Source organism: Carassius auratus, unplaced genomic scaffold (genome assembly GCF_003368295.1).
Source record: "Carassius auratus strain Wakin unplaced genomic scaffold, ASM336829v1 scaf_tig00043897, whole genome shotgun sequence".
Classification (NCBI taxonomy): Eukaryota; Metazoa; Chordata; class Actinopteri; order Cypriniformes; family Cyprinidae; genus Carassius; species Carassius auratus.
In genome coordinates, this window is record NW_020526798.1 from 43,033 (window position 1) to 56,087 (window position 13,055).

The following is a 13,055-nucleotide window of genomic DNA, read 5'->3' on the forward strand; positions in this document are numbered from 1 at the left end:
CTAATAGTATCTATTTTAGAAGTAAAGTAGTTCATAAAGTCATTACTGCTGTGGTGTTGGGAAATGTCAGCACTTGTTGAGGCTTTATTTTTCATTAATTTAGCCACTGTATTGAATAAATACCTGGGGTTATGTTTGTTTTGTTCTAAAAAAAGAAAAAGTAATCGGATCTAGCAGTTTTTAATGCTTTTCTGTAGGATAGGTTACTTTTCCTGCCAAGCAATACGAAATAACTCTAGTTTTGTTTTCCTCCAGCTGCGCTCCATTTTTCGGGCTGCTCTCTTTAGGGTGCGAGTATGCTCATTATACCATGGTGTCAAACTGTTTTCCTTAACCTTCCTTAAGCGTAAAGGAGCAACTGTATTTAAAGTGCAAGAAAAGAGAGAGTCCACAGTGTCTGTTACTTCAAGTTGTTCTGAGGTTTTGGATATGCTAAGGAATTTGGATACATCAGGAAGATAACTTAAAAAGCAGCCTTTTGTGGTAGAAGTGATGGTTCTTCCATACTTGTAACAAGAAGTAGAATTTACAATTTTGGCTGTATGAAGTTTACACAAAACCAAATAATGATCTGAGATATCATCACTTGGCTGCATAATTTCAACACTATCAACATCAATTCCATGTGACCGTATAAAATCTAGATTATGATTTCGACAATGAGTAGGTCCTTAAACGTGTTGTCTAACCCCAATAGAGTTCAGAATGTCTATAAATGCTGATCCCAATGCATCTTTTTCATTATCAACATGGATATTAAAATCCACCAACTATTAAAACTTTATCTGCAGCCAGAACTAACTCGGATGTAAAATCACCAAACTCAGTGGCCTGTATACAGAAGCCAGTACAAACATAACGGGATTTATCATTAACATTTGTTTCTCTGGATAATGTTATATGAAGCACCATTACTTCAAATGAGTTATACTTGAAGCCTGCCCTCTGAGAAATCCTGAAAACGTTGTCATAAATTGAAGAAACACCTCCCCCTTTACCTTTTAGCCTAGGCTCATGTTTATAACAGTAATCTTGGGGGGGTGGACTCAATTAAAATAATGTAATCATCTGGGGCCGGTTTCACAAAGATAGACTTTGACTATGACTTAGATATAGTTGATAGTCAGACTTCAGATAGACATCTAATTCAGACCATTGCACAAAGCACTTAAGACTCTGACTATCTCAAGTAGGACTACACTGCAGTGCATTCTGGGTAAAATAAGACACTTTTCAAAACAAAAAACATGGCGGATCGAGTAAGCGCATTTAACCGGTCAGTTCAGTTTACCCCAGCAGAAAATATGTGTTTGTTGGAGGAGTATAATAGTTACAAGGACATTTTACTAGGGAAATTTAGCGGAGGAGAATGTAGTAACAAGAAGAAATGTTTAATTTGGAAAAAGATTTCCGCGACAGTAAACAGCATTAATCCGACCGTTGAGCGCAGCGTTAAAGACGTACAGAAAAGATATAAAAACATGGTGCAAGATGCCAAAAAGGAAATATTTAAGAGGAAATACCCAAAAACGGGAGGAGGACCCCAAGAGAAACTTAAAGACACCACTGAAATGGTGATGAATATATATGGTGGACAGTCGCCGATGTTCTGGGGGATAAGCGGAGGACGGGAAAGTGGAGTGTGTGGAGCCGTCAACACTGACGTAACCGGCGGAGTTCCCTCAGCCACTGACAGCAGCACCCCGCCGCCACATCAAGAGGAAGAGCCAGACAGTCAAGATGAGAATACAGGTAACAGCGGGTGATTGTTATAAATAAATCAGTTTGGTTTTTCCTTTTGCTTTATTGCCTTCGATTTGATGCTTATAAAGTCAAGTTGATGATGTATGCTAATATGAACCGGTAATAATGTATGCTAATGTGAACCGGTAAGCTTGCTATCCAGCAAATCATGTGAACAACGTAATGACTCAGCCTATAATAGAAGGAACCTACAAGTAATAAAATGTTATGTTCTTATTTTTTTTAGTGACCCTGTCTTTGAATTGGGACCGAAGCGAGGCAGTGGTGGAGGAGCCGGCTGAGAGACGTGAGGGGACAGGAGATGAAGAGTCTGAGTCAGCGTCAGCATCAGCATCAGCTACAGCTACACCTCCTGGTCCCATGGGTTGCACAACGGTGTTCAGAGGAACAACCATGTCAATGGTGCTAGACAAACAATACAGGAATCTTCAACTGGAAGAGAGGAAATTGCTGCTAGAGATTGAAGTTTTACAGCTTCAGAAAGATAAATTAAAATTAGAGCTTCACAAACAGTCGCTGGAGTCCTGAATATCTTTGAGTAGCCTACTAATTTATTTAATAATTTATTGAACGAACAGTATATCACTTGTTTTGTGAGTTAATAGTTTTTCAGTTTATATAGTAAGTTGTACTTTTAATAACCTTGAAGATTTTGATATGAATGAAATGAGACTTGAATGTAATTTATAGAATAATTTATTGAACGAACAGTATATCACTTGTTTTGTGAGTTAATAGTTTTCCAGTTTGTATAGTAAGTTGTACTTTTAATAACCTTGAAGATTTTGATATGAATGAAATGAAACTTGAATGTAATTTATAGAATAATTTATTGAATGAACAGTATGTCACTTGAGAAACCTTAAAAAATTAATTTTTATATTTATTAAGTTGTTTGCTACTCATTTAAGCCTAATAGGTAAAGACAGGCAACATGATTTTTTCAATGTTTCAGACATTGAAAATCCTGTCAACGTACATCTGACGCACATATCGACCAGTTCCATTCTGCTCCTCTAAATCTTCTCTATCCTCCAGTTCATTGAGATTGTCATCTCTGATATCCTCACCTTCAGGCTCAGGTAGCCGGAGATCCCTAATGATTAATTAAATAAATAATTTTGATTATAGTTTAGAAGCATGTTGGTAAATAGTAATTCAATTAGGCCTATTGAAAATGGATGGCAATGTGGATTTTGTTTTCAGGTAGGCCTACCTCGCTATGTTATGCAGCACTACAGTTGCACAGATGATGTTACACACTCTGTCAGGTGCCATTCGCAATTCCCCATGTAGGCAATGAAAACGCCTCTTCAGTACACCAAATGCCCGCTCTACAGTGTTACGAGTTGAACAGTGTGCTGTGTTGTAGTTTCTCTGTGCAAGTGTAGTAGGATTCAGGAAGGGAGTAAGGAGCCAAGGTTTTAGAGGGTAGCCCGAGTCCCCCAACAGGACCCCATCGATAATGCCTTGCTCAAATGCTAGACAGAGTTGAGAATTTTGCAGAATTCGAGAGTCATGAAGGGATCCAGGCCAGCGGGCCACACAGTTGAGGAACCGGAGATCAGAATCACAAACAGCCTGAATGTTTAGGCTGTGATATCCTTTTCTATTGACAAACAAATGTTCATGAGCAGGTGGAGCCTGGATTCTGACATGTGTCCCATCAATTGCTCCAACAACATTGGGAAATCTTGCTATGCTGAAGAACCCTCTTTTGAGTTTGTTCAGCTCAGCCATTTGGTTTGGGAACTGAGGGAGCTTATTTGAAAGTGCCCTTGATACCCTGTATACCACCCGTGACACAGAAGCTTTGCTGAGACCCACTGTGTCACCAACAGTATTCAGAAAACTTCCTGTAGCATAAAATCTCAAAGCAGTGCAAACCTGTAGCACTGCTGGGATACTGTGGCTCCTTGAAGTGGCAGGGCTCAGTACTTCAGCTAATTCATCTGTCAGACTCAGTATAACTTCTTTGGGCAAACGAAACCGACTGATGAAGTCCTCATTATTATACATTTCCAGTAGGTTACTGCGGTCCCTAAAAACCCTTTCCCTTCTCATAGCTCTCTCCATAACGTTGTCAGCAAACCACAAATTATGAGCCATTTTCCCCTTTTCTCTTGGCTGTTTGTTTCTGCTGGTTGCCAAGGTAACAGAGTCTTAGACCTAAGTTAGCCTGGGGGTAAGGTGTCTAATTTTTTTGGTCTAAATTAAGTCAGTCTTTATCTTTGTGAAACAGTCTAACTTGCATTAGACTAGTCTATGAGTAAATTTTAGACTTGTCTAACACTATAGACCGGTCTGAATAGCTTTGTGAAACCGGCCCCAGGTTTCAACCAGGTTTCTGTCAAACAGAGCACATCTATACTATGATCAGTGTATGATCATATTATTTACAAAAAGTGTTTTCGTAGAAAGGGATCCGATATTCAAGAAGCCAAGCTTTAGCATTTGTTTATCCATATTGCATCTGTTTTTTATTTGTTGAACCTCAATTAAATTGTTAATCTTAACTTGGTTTAGACGTTTTTTGTATTTTCTAGTTCGAGGAACAGACAGTCTCTATAGTGTGATATCTAGGTGAAAGAGTCTCTATGTGCTGAGAATTAACTGACCTCTGTGACGGGAGGCAGCTAGCAGACGGTCGGTTTAGCCAGTCTGTCTGCTTCCTGACCTGCGCCCCAGTTAGTCAAGTATAAACACTAAGACTATTTGCCATATTTCTAGAGAGAAGAGTTGCGCCACCCCAGGAGGGATGAAGACCATCTCTTTTCAACTGGTCAGGTCTGCCCCAAAAGCTCATCCAATTGTCTATGAAACCTATGTTATTCTGTGGACACCACTTAGACATCCAGCCATTGAGTGATAACAATCTGCTATGCATCTCGTCACCAGGGTAAGCAGAGAGGTGACCAGAGCATATTACAGTGTCTGAAACAGTACCTCTAAATACCTCTTACTGTATTTACGTATAGCATTAGTCAGCACTTTTAAATTTGCCAAGATGTCAGTCGATCTGGCTCCCGGTAAACATTTGACTATGGTGGCTGGTGTCTCTATATTCACGTTCTGTACAGTAGAATCACCAATAACTAGAGCACTTTCATCAGATTTCTCAGTGGGTACATCACTGAGTGGGGAGAACCTGTTTAAGGTTTTGATTGGAACAGAAGAGCGGTGTTTTGACCCACGACTACACTGCCTCAATAGCCGCATTTCCACTGTCAGGCCAGTGCGAGCCAGGGCTTAAAGTGGGCCGGGCCGGCCGGGCTGCACGTCACTAAACATGCCCTTTACACGCCATGCAACCTCATTATTTCACAAACAAAGAGAAGTTATCAGAAAACTAAGAAATACAGTATTGTTCAAAATAATAGCAGTACAATGTGACTAACCAGAATAATCAAGGTTTTTCGTATATTTTTTTATTGCTACGTGGCAAACAAGTTACCAGTAGGTTCAGTAGATTCTCAGAAAACAAATGAGACCCAGCATTCATGATATGCACGCTCTTAAGGCTGTGCAATTGGGCAATTAGTTGAATTAGTTGAAAGGGGTGTGTTAAAAAAAATAGCAGTGTGGCATTCAATCACTGAGGTCATCAATTTTGTGAAGAAACAGGTGTGAATCAGGTGGCCCCTATTTAAGGATGAAGCCAACACTTGTTGAACATGCATTTGAAAGCTGAGGAAAATGGGTCGTTCAAGACATTGTTCAGAAGAACAGCGTACTTTGATTAAAAAGTTGATTAGAGAGGGGAAAACCTATAAAGAGGTGCAAAAAATGATAGGCTGTTCAGCTAAAATGATCTCCAATGCCTTAAAATGGAGAGCAAAACCAGAGAGACGTGGAAGAAAACGGAAGACAACCATCAAAATGGATAGAAGAATAACCAGAATGGCAAAGGCTCAGCCAATGATCACCTCCAGGATGATCAAAGACAGTCTGGAGTTACCTGTAAGTACTGTGACAGTTAGAAGACGTCTGTGTGAAGCTAATCTATTTTCAAGAATCCCCCGCAAAGTCCCTCTGTTAAAAAAAAGGCATGTGCAGAAGAGGTTACAATTTGCCAAAGAACACATCAACTGGCCTAAAGAGAAATGGAGGAACATTTTGTGGACTGATGAGAGTAAAATTGTTCTTTTTGGGTCCAAGGGCCACAGGCAGTTTGTGAGACGACCCCCAAACTCTGAATTCAAGCCACAGTACACAGTGAAGACAGTGAAGCATGGAGGTGCAAGCATCATGATATGGGCATGTTTCTCCTACTATGGTGTTGGGCCTATTTATCGCATACCAGGGATCATGGATCAGTTTGCATATGTTAAAATACTTGAAGAGGTCATGTTGCCCTATGCTGAAGAGGACATGCCCTTGAAATGGTTGTTTCAACAAGACAATGACCCAAAACACACTAGTAAACGGGCAAAGTCTTGGTTCCAAACCAACAAAATTAATGTTATGGAGTGGCCAGCCCAATCTCCAGACCTTAATCCAATTGAGAACTTGTGGGGTGATATCAAAAATGCTGTTTCTGAAGCAAAACCAAGAAATGTGAATGAATTGTGGAATGTTGTTAAAGAATCATGGAGTGGAATAACAGCTGAGAGGTGCCACAAGTTGGTTGACTCCATGCCACACAGATGTCAAGCAGTTTTAAAAAACTGTGGTCATACAACTAAATATTAGTTTAGTGATTCACAGGATTGCTAAATCCCAGAAAAAAAAATGTTTGTACAAAATAGTTTTGAGTTTGTACAGTCAAAGGTAGACACTGCTATTTTTTTGAACACACCCCTTTCAACTAATTGCCCAATTGCACAGCCTTAAGAGCGTGCATATCATGAATGCTGGGTCTTGTTTGTTTTCTGAGAATCTACTGAACCTACTGGTAACTTGTTTGCCACGTAGCAATAAAAAATATACTAAAAACCTTGATTATTCTGGTTAGTCACATTGTACTGCTATTATTTTGAACAATACTGTAAGTCACTGGAACATGCGCGATCACAAAACAAACATGATAAAAGCGACCATTTGTTTGCATGCTTTGTTAAAGCTATATTCAAATTCAAAAGCATCGATATTTAAAATATAGAATTGATTTAATTTATCAGGACTCAAAATTAATCACACATAAATACACTTATTTCTATTTCATTTATTTATTTTTAACGCTCATGAAAATAGCCTGCTCAGTAGCCGTCATCAGAGAGCTGCACGGGTCCGATTTTGTAAATCCATACCCGCCCGTACCCGCAGTGTTTAAAACCGCATCTGACCCGTTTTCCGACAGCAGCACTAATTAAAATCTGCAAATATATAGCAGACAATGAAATGACCTTAGTGTAATTGACAGAATTACTAAAAAATATTTTGCTACCTTATATTTAAATATTTTTTGTATCACGCATGCATACATGTCTATTTCCCTCAAATTAAATATAAAACACATGTGGACTGATATTTTCCAATGTCTGGACTCCTATATTAATGGAGTAGGCTATAAACAGACGTTTCAATATACTGGTATTTAATGCATTTTCTGAGAATTTATATTTCACTTTTTACTGCAAATGTCGAAATACGTGCTCTTTGGTCCATCAGTCACTGATCACATTAGAATAAAATATCTCATAATAAAATACAAAATTGACTGATTTATGAATGTATATGCATAGTTCTCATCAGTCGGAAATACAGATAAACACTTTCATTTGTTGTATTTTTGATCCTGAAAGAAAACAGAACAACAATAGAGCGAATCATACCACCGTCTGAGGTTGTGCTTCAAGTCGAACGGTTCACAGCTGAGCATCGCGAGAGGCGGATCTGCGCCAGAGCGCGCATGTAAATGAGCTGCACAAAGTAAAAAAAAAAAAAAACAACACCTCTGGATAGCCTAGATTAGGCGCATATTCACAAATGTGCTAGCTATGGAATTGTGAGATACATGCAAGTGGAAGTGTATTGTTGTTTAAACACCTTTATAACGATCGCGTTATGCGCAATATAATTTTATGACACAAATTTTAAAATCGGCTTAAATCAAACATTTTAATTCAGATTCTGTATATATATATATGAACGGAAAACAAAAACAATGGGTAAAAAAACCAGCTGGCTGATCTTAACTGATCTTAACGTCTGTTAACTATGACTCATCCCAGCCGGCACATGACCGACCTTCAACGTCGAAATATGGTTGAAATAAGGTCAGTTGGGGTTTCAACGTTGAAACAACGTTGATTCAACGTTTAAAGATGAACGGTTGAAAAACTTCCAGCACATGACCAACTTTCAATGTTGAAATATGGTTGAAATAAGGTCAGTTGTGGTTTCAACGTTGAAACAACGTTGATTCAACGTTTAAAGATGAACGGTTGAAAAACTTCCAGCACATGACCAACTTTCAACATTGAAATATGGTTGAAATAAGGTCAGTTGTTTTAATGAAACAACGTTAAAAATGTTTAATGCTAAATGGTAGAAAAAGGTTAACAAGCTTTTAAATTATTTATATTAAATTATTTAAATTAATTAATTTATTATTTTAATAGCATTTTAAAATATTTTAGTCATGATACTTATTCTAAAATCTAAAGGTATATGTTAAATATTATCATCATTAACAACAATAAAACTATATACATTTCGCTGCTTTATCAAACTGAAACAACTCCCATTGGTAGTTTTATTTTATTACTTCTATCATGATTGGTTAATCTGGCTGTCATTCAGGAAACTGGACAATGAATCAGTTCGCGCCTTTCTACACTTAAAAATATGACCGTTATTGTCGTCTTTCTGTGAGTGAGGCGGATAACTGTGAGCTGCTGCTCGTTATAACTGACTGCTCGGTCGGTCCCGAATTATTTCATATTTGCCTGTACATTTTTTATTTATTTTGAGCGAATTTGAGTCGTGACATGTCAATGGAGAACAAAAACTGTGAACACAAGAAGGGTCAGGTGTTCTGCGAGGTCCTGAAAACATACTGGCAAAATGAGGTAAGAAAATCGCTAACGTTATCTTTATTATCTTTTGAAAATAGTAAAGTATTACCAGAGTTTACAAATGGGTAGCTTAAATGACATGTAACCTGCAGATAAATAAATAGCCGTGTGTCTATTTTTGCATTGCTTTATCACAGCTGATCAAGTTAGATGCTCACCTAATGTGTTGCTGGTAAGAGAGATTTAGAGACGGTTTAGAGATTTTCCCATATTTTCCTGATATGAATCCCATGCATTAGGTGTGTTATATATGTTTGTATTCTTATAATAGTTTCAAAGTGTTTTCTGAAACATATAAGAGCAAATGTCGGTATTTAAATAATATAATTTTAATGAATTAATAATAAAAGGATTGTTAAAGCCATGGTTCTCAAAGTGTCAGGCCCCCTCTAGTTGTTATGCAGGTGAAACACTAAATTAAACTAATTAATGTTAATACATTTTAAATTAATCTTTGAGTAAGTTTTTTTTTTTGTTGCACTTTTAAGTATGTTACGGTTAAAGTACAGTACAGTTTTGTAACTTTTGTTACATAATTACATTTAAAATTACATTTTAATTTAAACTTTTTTTTTTCATTTACCTATGTATAAGCACAGTTGTAGTGTTAATGTTCAAACTGTATTTACCATGGTAAAGTGTCTGACAACAATAAATATTCTTATTAGAATAAAACTGCCTCATTTTTTAACTGTAGACCTGTAGCTGAATAGTTTGGCCTACTACTCTGCTTAAATGTAATGTTGGTCATTATGGTGCAACTTAATATTTAATAACAAATATTTTCTGAAGTGGTACTTGGTATAAAAAGTTTTAGAACCAGTGGATTAAAGGAATGGTATAATATGAAATCCTGCTTTTTAAGAACTTTTCAGTAAACTCTTTCTTCTTTCCCCTTGTAGAGTCATCGAGGATCCAGCTTGTTCTTGAAACATTGGTAAGAAATTGTTCATCTGCTACATGGCACTGTCACTTCTGCTAGAGATGCTTTGACCTTTTGTGATAGGTTTTGATTGTACTTAGTTTAATAAAAATTTACTGAATTAGATTTTACTTACAGTGTAACTGGGGGCTCTGAAAACACTGCTTGTGAATAATTTGTTAATATTGTACATTTTCATCTGAATACATTAAATAAGTGTTTAATGAATAGTGTTGTCCACTTTGTTTCCAACATCACTGTTACTGAACTGTAAAGTGAAACTATTGTGTAATTTATTTTGCATTCAGTTTTCAGTTAAATATATTTCACAATATCAAAGTTATTGTGAAACATTGTGGACATACCTAAACAAACTGGTTAAATCTTATGTTCCCTCCAGAAGTTTGCCCTCTGCAAGTGAACGACGCCTTGTGGTGCCATCCCAAAGAAGTTCAAAATCACTCTCACGGACCTTTTCCTGGACTGTGCCCAGCTGGTGGAATGACCTCCCAATCCGAACTGCTGAGTCTTTACTCATTTTCAAGAAACTTTTAAAGACTCATATTTTTCACCAGAACTTAACCAACTAATGCTAGCACTTTTCCTTCTTTTCTTGTCTTTCATATTAAAAAAATATAAAAAAAAAACCTGGCTATGCGTTCTGTACTAGACTAACTGAGACTTGTCATGGCACTTGTATACTGTTGTTGTTCGCTTGTACACCTGACTGCTTCTGTTCTTCTCATTTGTAAGTCGCTTTGGATAAAATCGTCTGTTAAATGATTAAATGTAAATGTTTATACAGGACGGGGACAGAAAGTGCACAAGTGGGAGAGAGTGGAGGGGACGGCGTCAGAATGGACCTAGCGCTGGGACACTTTCAAGGATCACCCGAACCACACTATATACACGAGGCTGCTGGTTCTAACATTTTAGAGTGCCCTGCGGTAGAAATCTCATTCTGCATGCCCCACGGTAAAGAAGACACATTTCCCATTAGAAATCAACTGGTTGAAGGCTCCCTGCTCGTACTGTTCAACACATTTTCACTGCACAAATGTACACAACTCTTGTAATGAGACACATTACTAAAACATGTTTTTGACAGAAACTGTAGTTTTCCACCCAAATAAAAGATCCACTGGTTAAAGTCATAAAGGTACAAGGGTTTGTCTTGTAAGTGCTGCAAAAAATATGCATTTATGTGCCAATTTTTTTTTACAAAAACCTTTAAATATTATTGTATTTGGATTGTTCTACTACCTGTTTTTAGCATTACCTCCCTGCATACTCTGCATAATAAAGTGTGGGATTATTTTCATCTGTTTTATACCGTATGTTTCCAAAATTAAACTGCTGTTTGACAATTTTGAGCATGTGGTAGTTTATTGAAGTTGTTTGTAAAGCCATTGCTGCCAGTCAGATTTTTAGCCTTGCATGTACCGTGTTGATCTAAATGCCAACTAGGATCTAGGTGTATTTATACACGGTGCACGACGGGGGAAACAACGTTGATTAACTTTTCAAAATCAACACCTCATTCAGCTTTCATCCCAGGTCTGCAGCACGACCCTAATTCATCCGTAATGCAGGTAAGACGGTGAAACAGCGTCGCCATTTCAAGGGTGAATCCACGTCGTGATTTCAACGTTGATCCAATTTGCAAAATCGAAAGGTAATTCAACGTTGATTCAACGTCGGGATTTCAACGGTGAATCAGCGTCGTGATTTCAACTGTACACCAACGTCACGATTTCAACGGTGAATCAACGTCGTGATTTCAACGTTGATTCAATTTGCAAAATCGAAAGGTTATTCAACGTTGATTCAACCATGGTACCTGACGTTGTTTCAACGTTGAAATGCCGGCTGGGATGCAGCAGTTCGCGCTGTGGTGATTTTTTATTTTTTTTAAAGTGGAACCTAGGCCTATTTTTATGTTTGCACGTGACTGTTTTGAACCCGTGTTTAGACCCGTGTTTCCCTGTGTCTGACCCTACCCGCACCCCTATCCGACACAGTTGGATATTTTTCACCCGTTTCAGCCAAATTTGCGGGTACCCGAAACCGTGCAGGACTCTAGCCGTCATATTTAGAATGAATGATAATATCTCTATTTTTATAAAAGCTCCCGAACAAAAAACATTATTAGGCTATATTCTTTTATGATAGGCAGCGTGAGATAAACTCTCGAGAGGCTTGTGACAGATAATATAAGTTACTTAATAAATACACGATTGTGATAGAGAATAAGAAGCTGACGTCTGATTTCTTCAAGCGGTCATATTTTACCATGCTTACTATGGTAACATGTTTAGCGTGCATATCTTTTTCATCGCTTATAAATATTTCTGCCTTGTATGGTGATTATAATCCACATTGGATCAAGTTATTTCAAACACTCGCTGCTGACTGAGAGTTTTGAGCTCGACTTATTAAAAAAAAAGTGTTTAATGCTGGTGTTAAAGCTGTTATCTTTCTGAAATGATCCGCAGGGCAGACTCGCTATTTTTATAAAAGCTCCCGAACAAAAATCATTATTATATTTTGATATGCAATGTGGAGCTAAACTCATGAAATGACAGATAAAATGTTACTTAAAGGGGTCATGACATGGGTTTCTTTATTTTATTTTTATGGTCCCCTAGATGCAATTATAGTATTACTATAGTTAAAAAAAAAAAAAAAAAAAAAAAAACTTTTAAAATGTAGTGAATTATTACATTTTCCCACCCTGTTTCTCATCCTTTGATTCAAACAGTCTGTTTTTGGATTGTTTCCCCTTTAAGAGTTCAGTGTTAACGCCCACTGTTATGATTGGCTAACGACAGTGCGTATGGATCAATTACTAACACCCCCAGCCAGAACATTTGCGGTAGAGGTGGGCGATATAGGGTCAGTATCGCCGATACCGATACCAATATGATACTTTTTACTTAAAAAAAAAAAAAAAAAAAAATAAAAAACTTGTGTAGGGGAGTGCAGTAGGTCTGTCATTATTTCTGAGGTGGATGAATGATCAATTATTTAGGCAATATTTTTTATTAATGTATTGAAGTCCACAAAATTATTAGTTATTAGGCACTGTAGAATGAATTCTTTACAGCCTTTTAAAAAAATAAAAAATAAAGAACAAAAAAAAACTCTCCATTTTTTCTGGTTTTAAAAGCAAATCAAATAAAGTGCACCCAATTATTACCGAAAAACAAACAAATAACAAATATACCTGTGCAATTACATTCCCTGAGCCCCCCTTCTGGACTTCAATGTGCTATCAGCTTCGCTCAACTCTGTTCGCTGCTCCTCGGCGCGTTGTGTCAGTGAGTCACGTGACGACACAACAACGACTC

The 13,055-nt window shown here is 37.4% G+C and overlaps 1 protein-coding gene across 1 annotated transcript; it reads left to right on the plus strand.

The window, feature by feature from the left end:
- Positions 1-1,073: 1,073 nt before the first annotated feature.
- LOC113086691 (uncharacterized) lies at positions 1,074-2,864 on the plus strand. The gene is made up of 3 exons (XM_026255486.1): positions 1,074-1,752; positions 1,991-2,166; positions 2,841-2,864. Exons 1-3 carry the CDS (start codon positions 1,248-1,250, stop codon positions 2,862-2,864), a joined length of 705 nt encoding a protein of 234 aa, XP_026111271.1. The 5' UTR covers positions 1,074-1,247.
- Positions 2,865-13,055: the final 10,191 nt, after the last annotated feature.